The 27,221-nt window shown below is 42.2% G+C and overlaps 3 protein-coding genes across 3 annotated transcripts; 2 read left to right on the top strand and 1 right to left on the bottom strand.

Moving 5' to 3' along the window:
• The first annotated feature begins 11,166 nt into the window (after positions 1–11,166).
• Positions 11,167–21,314, top strand: LOC121551506 (ASNSD1 upstream open reading frame protein-like). Its single transcript, XM_041864204.2, has 4 exons — positions 11,167–11,367; positions 20,923–20,976; positions 21,059–21,134; positions 21,223–21,314. Exons 1-4 carry the CDS (start codon positions 11,290–11,292, stop codon positions 21,252–21,254), a joined length of 240 nt encoding a protein of 79 aa, XP_041720138.1. The 5' UTR covers positions 11,167–11,289; the 3' UTR covers positions 21,255–21,314.
• On the top strand, positions 21,307–24,920 carry asnsd1 (asparagine synthetase domain containing 1). The gene is made up of 3 exons (XM_041864183.1): positions 21,307–22,725; positions 22,931–23,112; positions 24,446–24,920. The coding sequence occupies exons 1-3, from the start codon at positions 21,307–21,309 to the stop codon at positions 24,690–24,692; spliced, it is 1,848 nt and encodes a 615-aa protein (XP_041720117.1). The 3' UTR covers positions 24,693–24,920.
• Positions 24,791–27,146, bottom strand: zgc:136439 (uncharacterized protein LOC678627 homolog). Its single transcript, XM_041864194.1, has 8 exons — positions 26,708–27,146; positions 26,397–26,486; positions 26,190–26,269; positions 25,993–26,108; positions 25,632–25,729; positions 25,302–25,370; positions 25,157–25,215; positions 24,791–25,073 (listed from the first exon to the last, which is right to left on the bottom strand). The coding sequence occupies exons 1-8, from the start codon at positions 26,897–26,899 to the stop codon at positions 24,953–24,955; spliced, it is 825 nt and encodes a 274-aa protein (XP_041720128.1). The 5' UTR covers positions 26,900–27,146; the 3' UTR covers positions 24,791–24,952.
• Positions 27,147–27,221: the final 75 nt, after the last annotated feature.

Genomic DNA, 27,221 nt, shown 5'->3' with positions numbered 1-27,221 from the left:
GCTACCAGTTGAGTGTCATCATATACAGTGAGCTCCAAAAGTATTGGGACAGTATTGAGGCATACATCCAGGTCAAGTTATCCCATAATGACACAGCATTCTATATCTTCCTCTCAACTTTCCTTCAAAAGATTACCTCCCTATCTCTCTTGCCATACTGTGCATAATAACATAATTGGTTTTATCAAAATTAGTAACATGAGTAACATAACACATTCTTTTTTCAGCAAGCTTATAGTATTCAATATAAGGTGTTTATGGTCAAACACTTCGTTACCTCTTTGACCACAAGTAACAAGTACACTGCTCAGTCTCATTGTGTGGAGTATACAGGACACAAACCTCACACTCAGCAGTTACTTTTGTGCTGTGTGGTCACAGTGGGCATCCCTCATCTATTTTGATCTATTCATGGTTAAGTCAGAGGGTGAGAGAATTGACCTGGCCCTATTGAAGAGCTAAAAACATCTGACCTGGTCCCATTAGTGGGCTGTTATTGTCAGCTGGCTGAGGTGTCTATGTTCAGTAGTAAGGCTTTTGCTGTGTCATTTTGGGGTCACATGACCTGGAGGTATGCCTCACTGATCACTTCTCCCAGGCTAGTGGTGGAACAACATCTCGGTTTACCTCTAAATTTACACCCCTGGCAAGAACACAAACAAAGGATGACTTGGCAAAAAGTGTCTGCAATCATTCTGCTTCATGCTTCACAATCCACTCAGAGCAGATTATTGTGGATTGTATGGTCTCTTTAAATCTTATATTTAAAACATGTGTGAACAATATATTCATTATCAAACAATGATGCGTGACCTATTTTTCCCATTTCTTATTGTAATACCACAATTGTTGGTGTAACAAATGTCCTATGCGCTTACTTTTCTTAATGGCAGCATATTACCATTATTTAATTAATGTTCACATTGTTGTAAAAACACTTAATTTACCTAGGTCACTTCCAAACACAGACAGTGCCAATCGATCACTAGGTCCGATCTTTCCCTAATCCATTAAAGACAGTGTAATATGGTTAGTTATTCTTATATGCCATTCAAATGTTTCTTTGTTGGTTGGTTATGTGTTGTGGTTATGAATAGGGAACATTTAAAAATATATCAATAAGTATCAAGTGGAAGCATATCTAACCCTGTTACACAAGGACACACAATTACATTTGGTTGCTCCGGGTCATTGCTCTGAGTTAGTCTGAATGTTTGTAAGTGACCTTGGTAATTTATTGCAGCCCTTTCTGTATAAGCATCTATCCTTCCCCCTTTTTTGAGTTGCTGAACTGAGGATTACAGGTTTCCCCCCACTTGTTAATTTTTTTTTACAGAAGTTGCATTTTTACGTTTTTACACCTACTCCACCATTTATTTTGGTTGAATGAGGTGATCAGACAGCTCTTAGCTGTTAGAGTTAAACAGACAAGACATCCTAACCTAACCTCTAATACAGGATATCTTCCATGAAATAGAGTGGTAAACATCTGACAGGTGTTTCTGATCGATAAAAAATGTTAATCTGGCAGCAGACTAGTGAAGCCAAAGTGTTTGTCACATTACTGGCAGCGGAGTGTGTGGGTTGTGTGCTTGACCTCTCATGCTGTTGAATGTGGATCAAAATCAACATTTGTTTGCAAGAAATGGCAGAGCAAACCACCACAATCTTCAGCCACATTTGAGTAAGCAGCACAGCAAATAGCAGACCACCTATATGAAGGGGCTGTCTGCACATGAGTTGACTTTGAACTAAGTCATGGAATGATGAGATCACAATACAGTGAAGTCCAAAAGTATTGGGACAGTGACATTTGTTGTTGTTTTGGCTTTGTACTCCAGCACTGTGGATTTGAAATGATACAATGACTATGAGGTTAAAGTGCAGACTGTCAGCTTTAAGTTGAGGGTATTTTCATCCATATCGGGTGAACCGTTTAGAAATTACAGCACTTCAAAGTGCTGGAGTACAGAGCCAAAACAACAAATAATGTGTCACTGTCCCAATACTTTTGAAGCTCACTTTGTTGAAAGGGGAAGGTGAATTAGGGGTTAAATAAGCAGTTGGAGCTGCAGATCTCCTTTCAAAGTCCTTGACAGTTTTAACACATCAATCATGGCTGTGCATGCATCATTAATTAATTATACCCAAGTGCACTTGTTGCTCTTTAAAATGGGCTTGTCACATTTACATTGGTCAGTTATTGATGAATAATTCTGCATATCATAACAATAATTTTTAAAGTAGAGCTAAATTGATATCCCCCTTCTCATCTTAGTGCATGGATCTAAAGTTGTGTGTGAAATTTCCCTCAAGAGGTAGCCTAGTACATTATAGGGGTAGAGCTCCAACTTGGTACTATGTAAGTGCAGCAAGTCATGTGCCATGACAGGATTAAAGGGATAGTTCACTCAAAATTGAAACATTACCAGATGTTTCCATACTTTAAATTCAACCACTCATTCAAAGCAGTAAAAACATCTGACCTGGTCCCATTAGTGGGCTGTTATTGTCAGCTGGCTGAGGTGTCTATGTTCAGTAGTAAGGCTTTTGCTGTGTCATGTTGTGGTCACATGACTTGGAGGTATGCCTCACTGAGCACTTCTCCCAGGCTAGCTGTGGAACATGTTAGTTTATCTAAATTTACACCCCTGGCAGGAACACAAACAAAGGATGACTTGACAAAAAGTGTCTGCAATCATTCTGCTTCATGCTTCACAATCCACTCAAAGCAGATTATTGTAACAAGTGAGAGTATGGTCTCTTTACATCTTATATTTGTAACATGTTTGAACAATATATTCATTATCAAACAATGATGCGTAACCTATTTTCCCAATTTTATTTAATTTACCTTCTCATTATAATACCACAATTGTTGGTGTATGTCACGCCTACTCCTGCTCCCTCCCTCCGGCGCTCAACGTCCCGGTCTACTAACCACCTGTCCTGGCAACCCACTTTGCGCACACCTGCCAACCATCATTGCACACACCTGCTCCCCACTGTTAAGCACACCTGGACTTCATCACCACCCTGATTACTCTCCCTTCATATAGCCCTCTGTAGCCACAGTCATCAGGCAGTATTGGTTTTGGTTACGTTCAGTACGCTTCTCCTGTTTTGTATTTTCTTCATGTTTATTATTATTAAACTCACCTTCTGCAACTGCTTCCTGCGCATACGTTACAGTGTAATAAATGACCTATGTGCTTACTTTTCTTAATGGCAGCCTATTACCATTATTTAATTCATGTTCATATTGTTGTAAAAACACTTAATTTCCCTAGGTCACTTCCAAACACAGACAGTGCCAACAGATCACTAGGTCAGATCTTTCCCTGAAGTATCAAGTGGAAGCATATCTAACCCTGTTAGGACACACAATTACATTTGGTTGCTCTGGGTCATTGCTCTGAGTTAGTCTGAATGTTTGTAAGTGACCTGGGTAATGTATTGCAGCCCTTGCTGAATAAGCATCTATCCTTCCCCCTTTTTTGAGTTGCTGTACTGAGGCTTACAGGTTTCCCCCTTTTTTTCTTCACAGAAGTTGCATCTTAACATTTTTACACCTACTCCACCATTTATTTTGTTTGAATGAGGTGATCAGACAGCTCTTAGAGTTAGAGACAAGGCATCATAACATCTAATACAGGACATCTTCCAGGAAATAGAGGGATAAACATTTGACAGGTTTATTTTTTGTTGTATTATTTTTTTAAACAATAACAACCGTACATATAGGGCTGGGCGATACATCGAATTAATTCAAATTAATGTTGTAACACGATGTTCCAAATGCCTGTATCGCAAGAATTTAGTTATTGTATTTTTTTAATGAGCGTACTATATATTTTTGGTCTCGTCTCCTTCGCTCATTCTGTGCTGTATGCACTGTGCAGTGTGCACCTTCCCACTCACACACAGACACCAAGCCCCTCCCCCTGCCACTCACAACAAAAACGACGAAAGATTACTTCTTCCTCTCTGACAAGCAGTTTAAACTCACTATTTGCATTTGAGGTTTGGTCCAACAGAATCCGTCATATTATCAAGGCTCAGCATAAGACCCAGATGTAGACAGTTTGAAATAGCAAAATGTTTATTTACAAAAACAGGGGGCAGGCAAACAACAGGTCAAGGACAGGCAGAGGTCAGTAATCCAGAGCAGAGTCCGAAAGGTACAGAAATGTCAGGCAGGCAGAGGTCGGTAATCCAGAACAGTGTCACAAGGTACAGAACGGCAGGCAGGCTCAGGGTCAGGGCAGGCAGAATTGTCAAAAGCAGGAAAAACTGGAAAACATGGACTACAGCAAAACAGGAGTGAGGGTAAGCTTGACGAGACAAGACGAACTGGCAACAGACACAGAAAACACTGGTATAAATACACAGGGGATAATGGGGACAAATGGGAGACACCTGGTGGGGGGTGGAGACAAGCACAAGACAGGTGAAACCGATCAGGGTGTGACACATATGGTCACCGAAATGCATAGAGACATTATTTTACTATAGTAGACGAGAACTTAACCTTTCTAACTATACCCTTTTTATGTATCAACTCCCAAAATGTAAAAGAGCAGACCCTACTACTGGCAACTCGTTCTCATTCTGAGAAATAAGCATCTTCTTACCCAGGTAGGCCACTGGATTTCAATAGTTGGAGACGGACAGGAGGGTGTGTTTATAACAGTTCAACTGTTCTACCTTTTTTAGCAAGCAAATAGATCCAAGTTGGCTAGACTTTAAATATAAAGGTTAGCTGGCTACTTACTCACTAGCACATGAGCTTGTGCTTGAGAGATTGTTCATGAGACCTGTGTTAATTTTCTATAATGCCTGCTACAAGAAGTTTGCCATTATTAGTGGATGTGCATTGTGCGTCGTATTATTTGACCCTGCTGATTTTTCTCCAAGATGTTCAAACGTTCATAGATGACCAGCAGGGTCAAATAATAATCACAGTGGTTGTAGAGGTTGCAACAGGTAAGTACATCAGGAGTAAATGTCACTTGGCTTTTCATAGCCGGGCATTTAGAGATTGAATAGCAGTTGCGGTAGAGAGAGAGAGTTGAAAACAACAGGTCAGGGTTCCATAGCCGCAGGCAGAAGAATGGAAACTGGAGCAGCAGCACGACCAGGTGGACTGGGGACAGCAAGGAGTCATCAGGCCAGGTAGTCCTGAGGCATGGTCCTAGGGCTCAGGTCCTCCGGGATGGGAGGGAGAATGTGAGGGCGCATACTTAAATCACTGGTGTCCCAATATCTATGTCCATAGATGATATTAAAGAAAATGTGAAGGGAGGCAGAGTGATTGTGAAAGAGAGCGACCCGGGCCCGGCTCTACGTATTTTACTGGTTTGTGACTCACTGACACCGCCCCCGGTCAGAGAGGAATAAAGCAGCCCAAGTGTTAACACACACAGGAACTTTAATCACACAAAGGAGAAGGTAAACATGGGTATATACAATGCATTCGGAAAGTATTCAGACCCCTTGACTTTTTCCACATTTTGTTACGTTACGTTATGGTACATTTTGTTACCATAAAGGCCTGCTTGGTGGAGTGCTGCAGAGATGGTTGACCTTCTGGAAGGTTCTCCCATCTCCACTCAGGAGCTCTGTCAGAGCGACCATCGGGTTCTTGGTCACCTCCCTGACCAAGGCCCTTCTCCCCCGATTGCTCAGTTTGGCCGGGCGGCCAGCTCTAGGAATAGTCTCAGTGGTTCCAAACTTCTTCCATTTAAGAATGATGGAGGCCACTGTGTTTTTGGGGACCTTCAATGCTGCAGTAATTTTTTGGTTCCCTTCCCCAGATCTGTGCCTCGACACAATCCTGTTTTGGAGTTCTACTGACAATTCCTTCGACCTCATGGCTTGGTTTTTGCTCTGACATGCACTGTCAACTGTGGGACCTTATATAGACAGGTGTGTGCCTTTCCAAATCATGTCCAATCAAGTTGTAGAAACATCTTAAGGATGATCAATGGAAACAGGATGCACCTGAGCTCAATTTCGAGTCTCATAGCAAAGGGTCTGAATACTTATCTAAATAAGGTATTTCTGTTTAAAAAAAAGAAAATGCACACATTTCAAAACACCTGTTTTCACTTTGTCATTATGGGGTATTGTGTGTAGATTGATGAGGAAAAACTTTAATTTCAATCAATTTTAGAATAAGGCTGTAACTTAACAAAATGTGGAAAAAGTCAGGGGTCTGAATACTTTCCTAATGAACTGTACATGGGTATGGTTCTGTAATGGACACAAACAGAGCGATAATAAATATGTTATACAGGAGAAAAATACACTGGCCTGAATAGATATTTGCAAAGTACGATAGAATGGGATAGAACAACAAGGAATGTATCTAATAATTATCTAATAACCATGTATTACATAGTAACACCTGATTCATGACTAGCATGGCAATAGCACAGTAGGAATAATGGCAAGGACTGTATATTAAACAAATAGTAGGCTATTGTACAGCAACACATAAGAGCAAGGACTCATCATTGCAGACAATATCAGTAGTAACATAATAATAATAGGAATGAGAACTACATAGAATACTGCTACTCTACATCCTGCAATGATAACAAGAGCGAACCCAACTTACTTTGTAGTCACACATTCCATGCACATATATCCACTCACAGACTGGAATAACACCATTCTGGTACGGAAATATTTACTTCCTTGGAGAGCATGGGTCAGGCTGGCTAGCCAATCCGGGCCTGGAGAGACTGCATGGCTGGAGCATGCACAGGGGTGAGACACATGGCTATTGTCCGATTGGCTGAAGCCATGAGCTGGAGGAGATATCGATCTCTCAAGTGAGGGGGAGAATGCGTGAGGATGGGTGAGTCAGACAGCGCAACTCCAGACAGACATAAACAACAACACGCCCTGGAAATTAGTCCCACAGCGCCCTCGGCAGGGGGATTCTGTAACAGATTGAGGCCAAAAGGTTGATCAGTTGGAAAGAGGGTCCAAGAACTGAACGTTTATCAGTGCTGCTGAGGTTTGAGAAGGTTTTGCCTGGAAAAGTACAGATAGGATTCCTTAGTTTCAATGTCAGAGAATTTCTCCCATCCCCAGTGTGGTGTTTTAAATGCAAAAGAATGGGACATGTTCAGTGTAAAGGAAATAAAATATGTGCCAAGTGTGGAGGGGAACACGATTACGGTGAATGTGGGAGCAATGTGAAGGTTAAGTGTTGTAATTGTGGGGGAGAACATAGTGCAGCATTTAGTGGATGCCAGGTGCAGAGAGAGGCTAAGAAATATAGAATCAGTCATGATGTATCATATGTAAAACAGATTGGTGGAACTATAGTGCGGACTGATGGAGCGTCCATGGCTGCTCCTGTACTACGTGGACCTACTGTCGGGGCTGGTGCTTCTACTGGTTCTGGCATGTTTTCGAGACCTGTTCAGAAATCTTGCGATCATGAATGTGCTGTGTCAAAGGATACTTTGATAGTGAATAAAGTTAACTTTATAGCTTTCATTGGTAAGGTTATCAACATGACTTGGGTTGTGGAAAGCAGAAATGTCAGGTTGAAGGTTATAGTGGATACGGCACAATAGTTATTGGGGGTAACATATGTTACTGTTGAAATGGTTGTTGACATGCTGAATAATTCTAAGGGTGGATTGTTTCAGCATCAGTGGAGGCTGGTGGGAGGAGCTATAGGAGGACGGGCTCATTGTAATGGCTGGAATGGAGTCAATGGAACGGAGTCAAACGTGGTTTCCATATGTTTGATACCGTTCCATTCATGGCAGCCTCAGGAGGCTGAAGAAATTCGGCTTGGTCCCTAAGACCCTCAGAAACTTTTACAGATGCACAATTGAGTGCATCCTGTCAGACTGTAAAACCGGCTGGTCCGGCAACTGCACCGCCCGCAACCGCAAGGCTCTCCAGAGGGTTGTACGGTCTGCCAAACGGATCACCGGGGGCACACTGCCTGCCCTCTAGGACACCTACAGCACCTGATGTCACAAGAAGGCCAAAAAGATCATCAAGGACATCAACCACCCGAGCCACGGCCTGTTCACCCCGCTATCATCCAGAAGGCGAGGTCAACACAGGTGCATCAAAGCTGGGACTGAGAGACTGAAAAACAGCTTCTATCTCAAGGCCATCAGACTGTTAAATAGCCATCACTAGCCGGCTACCACCCAGCTGCCCTATATACACTACGAGTCAAAAGTGTGGACACACCTACTCATTCAAGGGTTTTTCTTTATTTTTACAATTTTTTACATTGTAGAATAATAGTGAAGACATCAAAACTATGAAATAACACATATGGAATCTTGTAGTAATCAAAAAAGTGTTAAACAAATCAAAATATATTTTATATTTGAGATTCTTCAAATAGCCACCCTTTGCCTTGATGACAGCTTTGCACACTCTTGGCATTCTCTCAACCAGCATCACCTGGAATGCTTTTCCAACAGTCTTGAAGGATTTCCCACATATGCTGAGCACTTGTTGGCTGCTTTTCCTTCACTCTCCCAAACCATCTCAATTGGGTTGAGGTCGGGGGATTGTGGAGGCCAGGTCATCTGATGCAGCACTCCATAACTCTCCTTCTTGGTAAAATAGCCCTTACACAGCCTGGAGGTGTGTTGGGTCATTGTCCCTTTTGAAAAACAAATGATAGTCCCACTGAGCCCAAACCAGATGGGAAGGCGTATCGCTGCAGAATGATGTGGTAGCCATGCTGGTTAAGTGTATAATAAAAAATCTCAGACAGTGTCACCATCAAAGCACCCCCACAACATAACACCACCTCCTCCATGCTTTACGGTGGGAAATATACATGCGGAGATCATCTGTTCACCCACACCGTGTCTCAGAAAGACACGGCGGTTGGAACCAAAAATCTCAAATTTGGACTCCAGACCAAAGGACAAATTTCCACCGGTCTAATGTCCATTGCTCGTGTTTCTTGGCCCAAGCAGGTCTCTTCTTATTATTGGTGTCCTTTAGTAGTGGTTTCTTTTCAGCAATTCGACCATGAAGGCCTGATTCACACAGTCCCCTCTGAACAGTTGATGTTGAGATGTGTCAGTTACTTGAACTCTGTGAAGCATTTATTTGGGCTGCAATTTCTGAGGCTGGTAACTCTAATGAACACCCTCTGCAGCAGAGGTAACTCTGGGTCTTCCTTTCCTGTGGCGGTCCTCATGAGAGTTTCATCATAGCACTTGATGGTTTTTGCGACTGCACTTGAAGAAACGTTCAAAGTTCTTGAAAAATTATGTATTGACTGACTTTCATGTCTTAAAGTAATGATGGACTGTCGTTTCTCTTTGCTTATTTGAGCACTTTTTTACCAAATAGGGCTATCTTCTGTATACCCCCCTACCTTGTCACAACACAACTGATTGGATCAAACACATTAAGAAGGAAAGAAATTCCACAAATTAACTTTTAAGAAGGCACACCTGTTAATTGAAATGCATTCCAGGTGACTACCTCATGAAGTTGGTTGAGAGAATGCCAAGAGTGTGCAAAGCTGTCATCAAGGCAAAGGGTGGCTATTTGAAGAATCTCAAATATAAAATATATTTTGATTTGTTTAACACTTTTTTGTTACTACATGATTCCATATGTATTATTTCATAGTTTTGATGTTTTCACTATTATTCTACATTGTAGAAAATAGTAAAAATAAAGAAAATCCCTTGATTGAGTAGGTGTGTCCAAACTTTTGACTGGTACTGTACATAGACATGGAATCACTGGCCACTTTAATAATGTTTACATACTGCTTTACTCATCTCATATGTATATACTGTATTCTATTCTACTGTATTTAGTCAATGCCACTCCGACATTGCTCGTCCTAATATTTATATATTTCTTAATTCCATTATTTTACTTTTAGATTTGTGTATTGTTGTGAATTGTTAGATACTACTGCACTGTTGGAGCTAGGAACACAAGCATTTCACTACACCCGAAATAACATTTGATTTGAATTGATTCCAGCCTTTACAATGAGCCTGTCCCCCTAAGTTTAATTGATTGGGGGGCTTGGGAGTTTTTAATTAGTTTTTTTATTTTATTTTCTTATTAGTACATAAGTAGGCAGACCATACACAACTAATCTTCTCCTTTCCCCCTTCTGATAACCAGGTGGCGAATCGCATCTCTGCATGTCTGGCAGACATATCAGTGTGGATGACGGATCACCACCTCAAGCTGAACCTTGGCAAGACGGAGCTGCTCTTCCTCCCGGGGACCGTTCCATGATCTCGCCATCACGGTTGACAACTCTGTTGTGTCCTCCTCCCAGAGTCCGAAGAGCCTTGGCGTGACCCTGGACAACACCCTGTCGTTCTCCGCTAACATCAAGGCGGTGACCCAATCCTGTAGGTTCATGCTCTACAACATTCGGAGAGTACGACCCTGCCTTACACAGGAAGCGGCACAGGTCCTAATCCAGGCACTTGTCATCTCCCGTCTGGATTACAGCAACTCGCTGTTGGCTGGGCTCCCTGCCTGTGCCATTAAACCCCTACAACTCATCCAGAATGCCGCAGCCCGTCTGGTGTTCAACCTTCCCAAGTTCTCTCACGTCACCCCGCTCCTCCGCACACTCCACTGGCTTCCAGTTGAAGCTCGCATCTGCTACAAGACCATGGTGCTTGCCTACGGAGCTGTGAGGGGAACGGCACCTCCATACCTTCAGGCTCTGATCAGTCCCTACACCCAAACGAGGGCATTGCGTTCATCCACCTCTGGCCTGCTGGCCCCCCTACCTCTGCCGAAGCACAGTTCCCGCTCAGCCCAGTCAAAACTGTTCGCTGCTCTGGCACCCCAATGGTGGAACAAGCTCCCTCACGACACCAGGACAGCGGAGTCACTCACCACCTTCCGGAGACACTTGAAACCCCACCTCTTTAAGGAATACCTGGGATAGGATAAAGTAATCCTTCTAACCCCCCCTTACCCCACCCCACACCCCCAACAAAAAACAAACAAAAACATACATTGTAAAGTGGTTATCCCACTGGCTATAAGGTGAATGCACCAATTTGTAAGTCGCTCTGGATAAGAGCGTCTGCTAAATGACGTAAATGTAAATGTAATGATTGATCGCACACTCCAGCACAGTAGGTGGCGACATGCACCTTAAACGTGTGTTTGCGGACCGCTATGATATCATAGAAGAAGTACTCAGCCCTCATTGATGTCTCTTGCGTACAATGTTGTTTGTCTCTGATAGTGCTAGCTAATAAATAAGGTATTATCTACCTTATCAAAATGTCTGCAAAGAACCTGCGAGGGAACGAAAACGTTGCTGAGGGAGAGTCTACGATGAAGGAGGAATTAAACAAAAAGGTAACGTTAGATAATGCCGGATTGTTGGCTTGAAAATGAGCAGATAGCCAGCTAGTCAGAATCCGACTTTCGTTCATGTATTCTCTCTAGTAGGAATTTCATGGACTAAATGAGCCAAACGTGACTCCTTATAGTCCAAGGACCTAACATGTTCAGTTTAGAGGTGAATTGGCTCTGGCAGCCAAATACTCCTTCTAAACGTGAATCGACTCAAATCCCTCGATGCACGTTCCACGCTCGAACGTTCCAAACCGTCTTCATACCGGGGGAGCCGTTTCCGGTGCGTCAGGCATTGCCAACAGGGAGAAGATCTCGTTAAATATGATTTAAATTCGTTAAAATTACTAAATTATATTCACTGAATTTAAAAGCTACAGTAATGCACTTGTGAGAAATTCATTGAAATTTAAACGAGTGTTTCAACATAGTAGTTATTAGCACTACAAAGCTGATGGTAGCTAGCTAGCCTCTTCCATAGACTTGACTGGTTGCTAGCATCAGAACCTTCTGGCTAATATCATAGACTAGATCTAACGTTGTTTTACAGAGAAATCGGTCGATGTACTTATGTTGAAGCTAACATTAGTTTACAAAATGAATGTTTGGTAAGGTGTATATTTGGTTGGTTTTGCTGTCTAGTAAGCTGAGATCTCAGTGCTGAAGTTGGTCCAATGTTTTGAAAACAGCTTGCTAGCCCCGTCCTGCTAACATATGTATCTAATATCTAATGTTATCCTAAGGAATGTTATTTATCTGCACCGTTTCTTTTGTCATTGACACACTCTACATTTACCAGCTTATTCCCTGACGTTGTCCATGTCTTTTACGGATGCCCTCCGTTTATACATCCATAAAGTGATTACTAATTAATTCTCCCTTTCTCCAATATATTCCATATGGCCCACTTCCTCAATAGACAGTAGCAAAAAACTATTAGAAAGTGGTAATTTCACTCCCCCAAAAAAAGTGTAGTCGACATTTACAGATCATAGTCTAGCCTAAAACTAATGAGGCTGTTTCATCTACAAAGTAACAATTCATAATTTTGCAAACATTTAAAAAGGCAACAAAATAATCCAAGTGACTTGTGACAGAAAATATTTAAAACATTCCAAAACAATACATTATAGACCTGCTAGATTACTCACATTTAGCATTTAAAAAACCATTAGAAACAAAATGATTTCTGTATTTATTTTAGAAGACGCCAACATTTGTCCGTGAAGCAAATATTGGATGATTTGGTGAAAGTGTGGTCGAGAGAAGCTGTCTGTTTTCCTCCCCGTCCTTCATCCGTGATGCTTGTTCAACATAACATTTGGAGAGTCCTGTGAACATCAACAGTCACTGCAAAGAAACCACTACTAAAGGACACCAATAAGAAGAAGAGACTTGCTTGGGCCAAGAAACACGAGTAATGGACATTAGACCAGTCCTTTTGGTCTGAGTCCACATTTCAGATTTTTGGTTCCAACCACTGTGTCTTTGTGAGACGCAGAGTAGGTGAACGGATGATCTCCGCATGTGTGGTTCCCACCGTGAAGCATGGAGGAGGTGTGATGGTGTGGGGGTGCTTTGCTGGTGACACTCTGTGATTTATTTAGAATTCAAGGCACACTTCACCAGCATGGCTACCACAGCATTCTGCAGCGATACACCTTCCCATCTGGTTTGTGCTTAGTGGGACTATCATTTGTTTTTCAACAGGACAATGACCCAAAACACACCAGGCTGTGTAAGGGCTATTTGACCAAGAAAGAGAGTGATGGAGCGCTGCATCAGATGACCTGGCCTCCACAATCACCCGACCTCAACCCAATTGAGATGGTTTGGGATGAGTTGGACCGCAGAGTGAAGGAAAAGCAACCAACAAGTGCTCAGCATATGTGGGAACTCCTTCAAGACTGTTGGAAAAGCATTCCTCATGAAGTTGGTTGAGAGAATGCCAAGAGTGTGCAAAGCTGTCAAGGCAAAGGGTGGCTACTTTGAAGAATCTAAAATCTTAAATATATTTTGATTTGTTTAACACTTTTTTTTGGTTACTACATGATTCCATATGTGTTATTTCATAGGTTTAATGTCTTCTAGTATTCTACAATGTAGAAAATAGTAAAAATAAAGAAACCCTTGAATTAGTAGATGTCCCAACTTTTGACTGGTACTGTATATATTTTTCAGTATACTTTAATATCACATCAAAATAATCCCACAAATGCTAAATATACACTGTTTTAACCGGTTAACACAGTTGCAGACAAAAAATATTTTTCAATGACAACACCTTTGTGGCATCCATCTAATGTTTACACACAGATGTTCGGAGTAATGATTCATGTTTACAGTAGATGACCGACAGGGGGCGCTGTTTTGAAGCCACCGCGCCTCCATCTTGGCACTCACCCACCATTGTAAAAAAAAATATTTCGCAATAGAACTGCATTTATTAATGTCTACATTTGTTTTTGCCAAGTTTATTATATTACAGACACCTTAATGCATACTTTTAAATTATATTACGTGAGCTAAACTTTATTATTATTTTTATGTTTTTTCCTTAAGTATAATTTACAAGAAGCTACTTAAATATTGTAATTTCGTCCTTGAAACATTTCATTGAAATACTGTAGAAACCATTCATTCCTATGGAGGACTGGTTCTTCTGGGAAGTGCTAATATGGCTGACCGGTGGCTTCAAAGCCTCTCATTGGCCAATACATAGCATCAGCAAAAAAAAAAAATATATAATATATATTATAATAAAAATTCAGAAAAAATAGAAAAAATGTTTTTTTTTGGACTAAAATCTAAATGTAATCTAAATCAATCCAGGGTTTATATACATCAGATGCCGATAGCTAATTAGCACAGGTAGTCGACTCTTGTCTTCTGTCTGCTTTCTGTAAACAAGCGCCCTAACATGGAAATATGGCCGTGTGGGAACCCTAACCCTATAAAGGTGTGTAGTAATTGAACCTTTTTGTTTTTTGAAAATGATTTCTAGCTTATATGAAATATGTTCGTAATGTTTCCAAAACAGTACCGGAAGCGATGCGTATTAACGTTTACAGCTGTTAACAAGCCTTAAGATACTATCGTCAATAGGCGCTAAATGTAGTTAGCGTCTATGAATGGGTTAGTCGGAACGGTGCAATGCCAGAATGTGGACAGCCAGACCCCGGTGCGGTATATGGCTGGGAAAACGTACCTCAATTCAGAGATGAAATATGTTTCTGTACTCCTAATTATCCCGAAATAATGAATGGCGAGTCGAGAAGATTGGGATACTGCTATTTTAAATTAAACTTCCGTTTTCGTCAGCATGCTAAGCTAGCTAATGCTATAGCAGACCATTGTATTCCATGAAAATGTGACGCCTAGCGTTGGGGCGAGTAGCTTTTCGACCTAGTGTAGCTACCTGAAGCGTTGTCGAATACAATGAGTTGCATTAACTATCCTAGCATGCTGAAGAAAACGGCAATTTAATTAAAAACTAGAAGTATTTCAATATTCTCGATGTATCATTTTGGATAATTAGTAGTACAGCGCCCTCTCCCATCCCTGGATTGAGGTACGTTTTCCGAGCCGTATTTTACGCCGGCTCCATGGTGTCATGGTCACGGCAGCCTGCTGTTTGAACCAGATTCTTGGTTTACAGGAGACGTTTTCCTTTAAGCCCTGGAAGCAGCCATTCAACTTGCCATTCACCAGCATTTCAAGCTTAATGTCAAAATACGTTCGGTACTTCCGAAGGAATGGAGTTTCGCTGAGAAACTAGGCTATTGTCATTACTGCCATCCCAGTCGGTAAGTACTTCCAAGAAAGGTCTAAATAATTAGTTACATGCAACCGGAAAAAATGCCTTGTCTGGAAACAATCGAAGTATTATTTTTGAGCAAGTGTGCATGCGCCAAATCCACCTGTGCTGCACCTCGTTAATGCCAACAGAGATCTGTGTATAACGACGAGATGCTCATGTCTCCGCCCTAAGAATGGTAGTTGTTGTCCCAAAGGCATGCGACAAGCTTAGGTCCAAATTAAGGCAATAGAAACGCATTGGGTTTATTTTGAATAGATTGTGGCGAGAGTGAAACCTCTCGCTTCGCCTCTTCCCCTCTGCTGCCACCCACAGGTTGGCTTATCCAGCAGCAGGCAAGGTCATTGATTTGATCATCTATAACAGTGTATGAACCAGTGTTGTGTACGAGACCACTTAAAGCAAGACGGATTCAAGACTGGAGCAAGTCAAGACCAAGACAGGGAGGGGGACAAGGGGTCAGAGACAGAGTCAAGACAGAGACCAGAAAAATGTGAGTCCAATTCAAGACCATGATTGTAATTTTGTCAAATCACCACCATAATAAGAGTTCAAAATGTCCAGTATTTCTGAGTTCATATTTCAGAACAACATATGGATTCTTTAGACATTCAGAATAGTGAAAAAATGCATGCTGAGGGAAAATAGAGCAACTCTACAGATTATTACTAACACAAACACAGTGGGGAACATTGGGCCTTCTATGCCTTCAGAGAAGGGCTAAGGATTTATAAATGATAATGATATTATTATTTTCAATGACGTTCTAATTTAATCTCTTACATTTTTAGAAAAGGAAAGGGTTAACACTGAAGAGAAAATGATCCAACCAGGATTTTTCTTTGCTGGTCTCTGGGGAGATAAATCTAGCTAGCTAAGTCAGCCATTGGTTAGGCCATAAGAAGCTAGATAAAGGCATCTGCCATTCAACTGTATTAGGGCAACATTTTGGAGTGACCGTGGAATCAACCAATCACTTTTTGACTTAATGGGTGGGACTGTTTTTACAAAAAGTATGGAAACTTCTGCCTTCTTGAAGGCCAACAGGTCACTGCGCATAGCGAGCAGTAGTTTTCCCACGGTCTAGCTAGCTAGCTTTTGTTGTCGGCTTGTTTGCAGCGGCTGCAGCAGGTGTTATTAAAGAGGATGTTGTTGCTCAATTGTTAGCTTCTCCCTTTTCAAGAATAACGTTCAACATCTGGTGAGTGGAACTGTGTTTGTTATTGCAGCGCGCTTGCTGTTAGCCATCTCTTTGAAAATAACTTGTGTGTGTGAAACATTGTTACATTTAAAGTGGAACTGACAGCATTTTAGCAACATTAAATCTGATCTGTTCATATACACCCCCAGGAAGAACATTTTCTGACAAGCGACCACTTAGATATGGTCATTTACATGTTTTCAATTCTTAGAATGTTTGTGAATTACGGATGCCAAGGTATTTGTGCAATATAGAGTGGGAAAGCGGCCGTGCGTTTGGACAATTAGACACTGCAGTAAATAAAACCTAATAAAAACATCTGTCTTGTCCAGGACCAGAGTCTACACAGACCGGTGCGGTACAGCCAATCAGAACTACAGTATGCCTTTATACAAACAAGCCATTTTCCACACAGGCCTGCCATCATTCACTTTGAACTTGATTGTGTGTTTACAGGCAGTTGCAACAGCGTGACTGTAGGACATTACAATGCATTTGCCAAAAACCACAAAATACACCTGAATGGATTTCTACAAATACACTATATATACAAAAGTATGTGGACACCCCTTCAAATTAGTGGATTTTGATATTTCAGCCACACCCATTGCTGACAGGTGTATAAAATTGAGCATACAGCCATGCAATCTCCATAGACAAACATTGGCATTAGAATGGCCTTACTGAAGAGCTCAGTGACTTTCAACGTGGCACCGTCATAGGATGCCACCTTTCCAACAAGTCAGTTCGTCAAATTTCTGCCCTGCTAGAGCTGCACCGGTCAACTGTAAGTGCTGTTATTGTGAAGTGGAAACGTCTAGGAGCAACAACGGCTCAAACCCGACGTGGTAGGCCACACAAGCTCACAGAGCGGGACCGCCGATTGCTGAAGCGCGTAAAAATCATCTGTCCTCGGTTGCAAAACTCACTACCGCATTCCAAACTGCCTCTGAAAGCAACGTCAACACAAGAACTGTTCGTTGAGAGCTTTATGAAATCGGTTTCCATGGCTGAGCAGCCACACACAAGCCTAAGATCACCATGCGCAATGCCAAGTGTCGGCTGGAGTGGTGTAAAGCTCGCCGCCATTGGACTCTGGAGCAGTGGAAACTGATGAATCACGCTTCACCATCTGGCAGTCTGACGAACAAATTTGGATTTGGCGGATGCCAGGAGAATGCTACCTGTCCGAATGCATTGGAGGAATAATGGTCTGCCGGTGTTTTTCATGGTTCGGGTTGGCCCCTTAGTTCCACTGAAGGGAAATCTTTTAATGCTACAGCATACAATGACATTCTAGACAATTCTGTGCTTCCAACTTTGTGGCAACAGTTTGGGGAAGGCCCTTTCATGTTTCAGCATGACAATGCCCCCGTGCACAAAGCAAGGTCCATATAGAATTGGTTTGTCGAGATCGGTGTGGAAGAACTTGACTGGCCTGCACAGAGCCCTGACCTCAACCCCATCGAACACCTTCAGGATGAATTGGAACGCTGACTAAGAGCCAGGCCTATTCGCCCAACATCAGTGCCCGACCTCACTAATGCTCTTGTGGCTAAATGGAAGTCCCCACAGCAATGTTTCAACATCTAGTGGAAAGCCTTCCCAGAAGAGTGGAGGCTGTTATAGCGGCGAAATGGGGACCAACTCCATATGGGTACCACTCCGACAAGCTGGTGTCCACATACTTTTTGACATGTAGTGTATGTAAACACCACGGGAGTCCTCTAACATTTTGAAACTTGACAGTCCTATTGATCAAACAACCATGAAAAGGTAGGCTCTCTCTCCCTCAGTTATGCACATCAACAACAAGATCAACAACTAATGCTAGCCAGAGCAAGATGAGATAAAAATCTAACGAAGGAACATAAACCCTCTCAAACTTTTTCAGCTAGTTGGCCATCAAAATTGCACTGATAACCGAATTGTAGCATCCTCATCCTTCTGCAGCTTGCCTGCCAATGGATGCTTGTCCCAACCAAGCACCCAAGCTAACTGGCTAAAGTTGACTAGCTTGCTAGCTAGCTAGCTAGTTCCAGACACAAATGAGAGAACACTTCACTCTGACCATTTTACTCACCGTAGCAGCGCTGGTTAGGCTGTTTACATGTTATCTAGAGCGTTCTTGACTAACTTACCTTTTTTGCCTTCGTTTACTGACACCGGTCAAATTCAGCGGGTGTTGCGAGTTCGTAAATTCATCAGTTCTGCGCTCTGGCACACTCAGATGAGTGCTCTGAAATCGAAGTAGATAGCCAGAGTGAATTTGCGAACGCAAGAGATATGTTAACTGGATAACAGTCGTTCAAGTTCTTGCTAGCTAACCAAATGACACCTGCATCTCTAACTGTGTATAGCCACCGAAAAACCATATGAGGGGAAAAAGTCAGTCACTCACCCACTCCTCCAATGGCATGACGCGACATCCTCCTAGTAGCTATCTAGCTAACGTTAGGCTCCATGTTTTTAGCTTGCTACATAAATAGATACGCTAGCCTATTAGGTATGTTGTGACTGACTTGTGATCATTGCCCTTGGTAGTTTGATTGTATTGACAATCAGCAAGTAGTAACGCCCCTTTTACCAAGAGTGCATAAATGCTTGAAAGACAAATTCACATCAGAAAGATGTGAGATGGTGGTCTACACGTCTGAAAATGGTTGGAACGTTGAACCCCAACACGAGGTGAAGAAGATCAACTCCCAGACTAGACCCGAACATTGCCAGGCTGCAGCTGTGCATGTAAAGTGGCTCAAACTCTGACTAACCCCACGAGGTGGGAAGAAGAAAGCTCCCCTCAATCACTGGTACATCTAAGTGTCTGTTCTGAGAAAACATTCCAATACAAGCCAGGACAACTAAGAATAAATAATAATAATATGCCATTTAGCAGACGCTTTTATCCAAAGCGACTTACAGTCATGCGTGCATACATTTTTGTGTATGGGTGGTCCTGGGGATCGAACCCACTACCCTGTCGTTACAAGCGCCGTGCTCTACCAGCTGAGCTACAGAGGACCAAATACATTGTGGCCTCTTGTGGACAATCAGAGCCTTACACCCACAGGACAATCAAAGCCTTACAAGTGAGCTGAGCGAAGACCCAGCCAAAACCTCCTTTCCAAGAGGGCTTGGGTCAACAGAGATAGACGACGAACAAAGACATCCACACGTAAATACATTCATGATTTCTTACTCCAAACGGGCGGTGGTTCGTGAGCAAAGTATTATGATTACTTTGAGGGTAGTTTCCAAATGTATCAACGATAAGTGTCTCTCTGTCTCTCTCTACCCCTCCCTCTTTTGGTAACCAAGCAGTCATGTAATTGTTAGTCCGCTAGGGACTTTTTCTCATGTATTAAGTGTGTATGTTATTCTGAGTTATTATTTAGTTAGCTAGTAAATAAATTATTTAGCCAATTTGTGTAGTGCTGAATCTTAAGTAAAGCTGGGGTTCGTGCAGATCCAAGAAGTCTACGACCGTTCAGAATGAGACTGATAAGATGTAATGATTATTACCTTGACTGTTTTATACATATTGATAGGTAAAGGAGAATTAATTAATTTTGGAGATGGTAACTCTACAAACTTCTTCCATGGTGCCCCAAATCCTAATGAGTTAATTGTTACATGATTCATTTAATAGAGTAACAATTAAACATAGTTAGTTGATTCGATAAATAACAGTCATCATATTAATGAAAGTCACGTCATGACACTGCCCTTTCAGAATCACGAACCTGTCACACACTGAAGGCCTATAGGTTTGCCACTGCGCAAACATGTCTAATAGATATAAAGTCTGTTAAGATATTGTTTCAAGAAAGGAGTGTATATATTTGTCCTGGCGAAGTGGTTTTATACTCTAACTGAATGGAAGCTGATAATTCTTTGTTTTTTACTCGGCTGGTCTCGGGAAGAAATTACGAGTCCTCACTGTCAAGACCGAGTACAAATGTATCTGACAAAGACCGAGACACTCAATATGTGGTCTCGAGACCTAGACCGGTCTCGAGTACTACAACACTGGTATGAACGTCCTATCAATCTGTTTCACCTGCGCTACACGAAATGCAATAATATTTCATGTAAGTAGATTAAGTAGACAATAAAGGGTATGTTTTTAGTGATTGTATATTTCTAGATAGGCTTTATGTAGTGTATTTTAATTCAGTTTACCAACATTGCAGGAGGTGCAGAACAGGTGGATTTGGCGCATGCACACTTGCTCAAAAACAATACTTTGATTATTTCCAGACGTCGCTTTTTCGGTTGCATGTCACTTTATATTTCGACCTTTTTTTGGAAGTACATACCGACCGGGACGGCAGTAATGACGGTAGTTGCTCAGTAAAACTCCATTCTTTGGTAAGTACCAAATGTATTTTGACATTATTAAGCTTGAAAAGCTGGTGAATGGCTGCTTCCTGGTCTTAAAAGAGCGTCTCCTGTATCCAGATTCTGGTAAACCTGCCATTTAGACCTCATCTGTATTATCAATGTTTTTTTTCACTGAAATTGTTTCATGTTTCTGCAGATCAAGGAACAGAAAATTGTGTTTGATGAGCTCTCCAATCTGAAGAAAAATAGGGTGAGAAGTGGTTAATACAATTAAAACCTAGATGTTTAATTTCTGTGAAGGTAATGCTAATCTTGATGCATATTTCTTTCAGAGGGTCTATGTTCAACAGCCCAACAGTAACATATTCTTCTTGGCAGACAGAGGGCAGACTCTTGGTTCATGCAAAAGTAAGAATACAATTTTTGTGTACAAGTTTTGTTTTCTCTTAACCATCTTTTTGAGAGATACACTACATGTGAACTTCTCTTCCCTCAGAGGAACTGGACAACATGAAGAAGGATATGTAGAATCTACTCAATCTGGGACGGAACTACAAATAAGGCCTTACTTGCTATAAATATGTGTGGTATTTGTTGTGTGCTGAGCTTGTCCCCCTCCCAGCTTGTGCTGGAGAAGAGTGTGCATGAAAACCTAAGGAAAAGAGGGCCTAACTCCAGTTGCAACATCACCAAAACTGCTTCAAATCCCCACTACCAGTGTCTGTTCTCTGCTCATGTACTTCACATGAGAGGTTGCCTTGCCCCTCAGCCAGCACAAGACAGTAACAGGAATGTATTGATGTGGAATGGAGAGGTTTTTGGAGGACTGTTATTGAGACCAGAAGAGAATGACACTGATGTTCTTTCCCACCACCTCTCAGCCTGCAACAGCCCTACAGAGATCCTGTCTGTCCTGGCCAATGTCAGAGGACCCTGGGCTTTTACATATTACCAACAGGCTGGACACTATCTTTGGTTTGGGAGAGACTTCTTTGGCCGGCGAAGCCTGCTTTGGCAATATGATGCTGAGGAGAAGTCTTTGACTCTGACGTCTGTGGCTGCCTGTCTCCCTGGCTCTGACGGACCACCACAGTGGCAAGAGGTTCCAGCAGTTGGTGTTTACAGGATTGATCTGAGGGCGTTTGCAGAGTCTGGCTGTTTGACCTTTGAGGTTTATCCATGGGTTCACGCAGGCGAGAATCTATCGTCTGTTAGTCATGAATCTAAGTGGGAGGGTATCCCTAGTTACACCTCAGCAATGATGAACAATTCAGGTCTCTCCCTCACCTCTCCAGTTTGCCCACTGAACATGTCAATCCCTCAGTTGTTGAAGGAGGTAGAACATGATCCAAGCTCACAGTCCTCAGTTGAAGATCTGGAGGTGATGCTAAAGTCTGGCGAGAGAGAGCCTGTGGTAAATTGTCTCATTGATGTACTCAGTGAGGCAGTACGGAGGCGTGTGCAATGTCTTCCCTTTGATACACAGGTGACATCACCACTGACCAATAACGAGGCAGCAATCGCAATCCTTTTCTCAGGAGGGATTGATTCCATGGTTCTGGCAGCCCTGGCCGACCGCCACATCCCAACCCACCAACCAATCGACCTTCTGAATGTGGCATTCAAACTGCAGGAACCAAAAATTCAGAAGGAGTCTACCAAAAAAAGCAAAAAGCACAAAACAAAGCCAATGGATTCTAAAACTGACGTGGCTGATTCCAATGTGTATAACCCCTTCGGCGTTCCAGACAGGATCACTGGCAGAGCAGGCCTGCAAGAGCTTCAGGACTTGAACCCAGAGAGAAGATGGAATTTTGTTGAAATCAATGTTTCTCAGGAGGAGCTGCAGAAAATGCGCCATGAGCGCATCTGTCACCTGGTGCACCCATTGGATACCGTGCTTGATGACAGCATTGGATGTGCTGTGTGGTTTGCGGCGAGAGGAACCGGCTTCCTCACAGAAGGCAACGAAGAGAGGGGGTTCACTTCATCTGCCAAGGTACAGTAGATTATCAAATGGGTAAAATAATAAGGAACATGCTATTTACAAGTTGTGAATAAAGTTTCATATTCTAACTCCTTTTTTGAGAAAATTGTGTTAGCTTTGCAGTGGTATAAATCTGACCCAACAGTATGTAAATTAACAACCTTGGAAATGAAGCATTTTCAAGTAAATTGTATTTTCAACTGCTCTGTGACTGCAGGTGATTTTGACCGGTATTGGAGCTGATGAGCAGCTGGCAGGGTACTCCAGACACCGAGTCCGCTTCAAGACCTCTGGGCAAGAGGGTCTGGTCCAAGAGCTGGCCATGGAGCTGGGCAGAATCTCCACAAGGAATCTGGGTCGAGATGACAGAATCATAGCAGACCATGGGAAGGAGGCTAGGCAAGTCTCGGTCATCACTGTTAGCCCATTTTTGGCCCTTGTTTAGAAGCAAGCAGATTTTCCAGTACCAAAAACACACTACATGACAAAGTATGTGGACACCTGCTCGTCGAACATCTCATTCCAAAATCATGGGCATAAATATGGAGTTGGTCCCCTCTTTGCTGCTATAACAGCCACCACTATTCTGGGAAGTCTTTCCACTAGATGTTGGAACATTACTGCAGGGACTTGCTTCCATTCAGCCACAAGAACATTAGTAAGGTCGGGCACTGATGTTGGGCGATAGGCCTGGCTCGCAGTCGGCATTCCAATTTATCCCAAAGGTGTTCGAGGGGGTTGAGGTCAGGGCTCTTTGCAGGCCAGTCAAGTTGTTCCACACCGATCTCGACAAACCATTTCTTTATGGACCTCGCTTTGTGCACTTTTGTTTCATGCTGAAACAGGGAAGGGCCTTCCCCAAACTGTTGCCACAAAGTTGGAAGCACAGAATCGTCTAGAATGTCATTGTATGCTGTAGCGTTAAGATTTCCCTTCACTGGAACTAAGGGGCCTAGCCCGAACCATGAAAAAGCCCCAGACCATTATTTCTTCTCCAACAAACTTTACAGTTGGCACTATGCATTTGGGCAGGTAGCGTGCTCCTGGCATCCGCCAAACCCAGATTCGTCCGTCGGACTGCCAGATGGTGAAGCGTGATTCATCACAACAGAGAACACGTTTCCACTGCTCCAGAGTCCAATGGCGGCAAGCTTTACACCATTCCAGCCGACGCTTGACATTGCGCATGGTGATCTTAGGCTTGTGTTCGGCTGCTCGGCCATGGAAACCCATTTCATGAAGCTCCCGACAAACAGTTATTGTGCTGACGTTGCTTCCAGAGGCAGCTTGGAACATGGTAGTGAGTGTTGCAACAGAGGACAGACGATTTGTACGCGCTTCAGCACTCGGCGGTCCCGTTCTGTGAGCTTGTGTGGCCTACCACTTCGCGGCTGAGCCGTTGTTGCTCCTAGACACTTCCACTTCACAACAACAGTTGACCGGGGCAGCTCTAGCAGGGCAGAAATTTGACTGACTTGTTGGAAAGGTGGCATCCTATGATGGTGCCACATTGAAAGTCACTGAGCTCCTCAGTAAGGCCATTCTACTGCCAATGTTTGTCTATGGAGATTGCATGGCGGTGTGCTCGATTTTATACACCTGTCAGCAACCGGTATGGCAGAAATAGCCGAATCCACTAATTTGAAGGGGTGTCCACATACTTCTGTGTGTATATATATAGTGTATTTGAAGAAATTGTGATATGCTGGATGTTTTTGTTGGCTTTGTATAGGTTTCCCTATTTGGACGAGGATGTGGTGTGTTTCCTGAATGCCCTGCCAGTGTCTGAGAAGGCAGATCTGTCCCTGCCTCGAGGTGTAGGGGAGAAACTGCTACTGAGGCTGGCTGCCAAGAAACTGGGTCTGGGGGCCTCTGCTCTACTGCCTAAGAGAGCCATGCAGTTTGGTTCCCGCATTGCAAAGATGGAAAACAGCCACGAGAAGGCCTCAGACAAGTGCAAGAGACTCCTCACACCTTAGGTCAGCATAGCATTTAATCAGGAATGTTCTCTTTTTTACACTGTATTGACATAAAGAAACTAAGTCATCCTCTTAATTAGTGTCACAGTGAGCCAAAATATGAACAGACATGTTTTAATTTCAGACAAATATACAAATACACATTTTGATTGTAATATATTTTGAATATGTTCATTTTCAAAATGTTTTCTAATCTTCAAGGCACAAATAAAGTTACCATTTTCTTCACATTGCCAATCTCAAACATGCATCTGTGCACACTACATCATGTAAGACTTCACATCTTGAAGATTTTCTCTGAAGTACCGGTCACATTCAACATAGGAGGGCAGGTTTCCCACATCAAAACGGCCAGAAATCTGATGAATATACACAGGCTTTCTGTGGTGGGAAAAGGAAATGTGTGCTTAGAGAATGCATTGTTTTTGCAGCCATGAATGTTGATCATCAATCTGAAATAGTACCTTGAAATTAGCCATGACAAAAAGTTTCCAGGTGCGTCCTTTTCTTCGATTGGCGCTTCCTTTGAAAAAAGCCAGTTGCTTTAGTTTAGATCAACATCAAGTGATGGATTACCAGCACAAATTAAGGAAATTACTAACTGTTTACCTTATTTTCATCAAGAAAGGCATCCAATAGATGAAGGGTTTTCTTGGAAAACAAGTAGAAACATGGACACTGCAAAAAAGGAATACATTATCAAGTGGCGAAAATGTAGACACTGTGGGAAACTGGGAGGTTTAGTAGCAAGTCAAATGCTTCTTGCGCTTATCAGCAAATAGATTTCTCGCTCTTAGTTTGAGCACTTATAACATAAACCAAAGGTTTATCTACTGTGACTTAGTCTTTAATGTTGCAGTTATAAACGTTCCAAAGCAAGACAATTCTGAGGTTGGATATATTGTAGGGAGGGACAGAAAAGTGTTAGTATGCACTTACTGCTCTCCTTGATTTTGTCTCCGAGGGAAGAGGTTTCTCCTTCATACAGAGCACCCGAAGGTCTTCATCGACTTCCAAAATACCATACTTCTGTGTCTCTATGGGAGCAAATACAGAAATACAACTCAATATTAGGAAGGTGTTTGGTATACTCAGTGTATGTATGTAATATTATTACAAATAATGTAATGACAATCGCTCACAAATGTTATCCAGCTAGAGATATACTTCAAACAAGTAATGTGTGATTAGTGCAACATTTGAAAGGTTTTAGTGTACAAAATAGACGTTCTTGTTCTTTGGGGCTACAGCTGACATGACAAAAAAACTTCAAAAGCACGCAATCTGACATTTCACTCACCCTCATCTTTACATTGGTAGGAAAGAACCAGACTGCTGTCTTCACACTTTGCTTGCAGGTCAGAAAACCTCTCTTTAACTTTAATGAGACTGAATTCTTCCTTGAACAAAGTGTCTCTGTGTGGAGAAGAAGAGCCTTTCAGCATGTGTCAGTAAATGTTTTCTACCTTGAATCAGTGAAGGCTTTTTCAAACATACCCTCCGATAACTATTACATGGTCTTTGATCTTGAAGTGCTTGACTGTTAGCTGAAGACAGGCGACGGCACCAAGACGGTCCTAGTGGAATAAAAATGGTAAAATGTACAAATGTTTAATTCATATTTGACTGGGACAATGCACATTGATCAACATGAGACAACACTATCTCATGGAAAGGTACTATAAATCATGTGAGCTGATGAACCTCATTGCTCTTTGTTCCATCACTTAGGACTTTGACATTAGGGAATTCCAGGGCCCACTCCTCAAATGCTTTGTGGTGAAGGGCATTGGTCTGTTAAGGTAAAAAGATAATAAGTCATCATTGACATTATCACCACACAACAATCTCAGTCCTTTAAATATGAATTTAGGTATTTTGAAATTATTTTCAAAGATTTATTGGGTTTTACTTTCCAATGAACTGATGAGAATGTTCAAAATGTTGGCCAGGCACAGTTACATGTGGAGTAAAATAATTCATATAAAATACTCTTAATGTACTTTGATACTTACAATGACAAAGACTGTGTCCACGCATCCAGTGGTACTCAATGCTTGGACCCAGTGAGATATCAAGGCACAGTGCCCCACAGGAAGCAGTGGCTTGGCAATTCCAGCCAGATGTTTGAATCTCCCGCTCGTGTCATTATCAATATCTCTCTGCAACCTTGTTCCATATCCCGCAGCGAGAATAACAGCTTTCATTTAAATAACTGTGCCAGAGTAGGCTACTTAGCGTCAGTCACTTATTTATTTAGCTAGCTAGGTGGCTAAATAAGACGCTAGCTCAAATGTTGCTCTAAACAGTTCCCTAAAAGCAGTGCGTTATAGGTTAAGTGAACGTGTCAAAGCAGCAATTATAACATCCGACTTCACATCTGTGTGCAAAAGTGAATACACGAACCTGTATCAATCAGAATGTCATTCTTCCACGACGTAAAAGCATTTTTTGTAACCCGCGCATGCGCTGTAGGTAACAGTACAAAGTATCAACAAAGCAACGTCTTCAAAAGTAAATGAACAGCGC

Source organism: Coregonus clupeaformis, chromosome 4 (genome assembly GCF_020615455.1).
Source record: "Coregonus clupeaformis isolate EN_2021a chromosome 4, ASM2061545v1, whole genome shotgun sequence".
NCBI classification, from domain to species: domain Eukaryota; kingdom Metazoa; phylum Chordata; class Actinopteri; order Salmoniformes; family Salmonidae; genus Coregonus; species Coregonus clupeaformis.
Note: the sequence above shows the minus strand (reverse complement) of the source record. Positions and strands in the feature narration are given on the sequence as shown.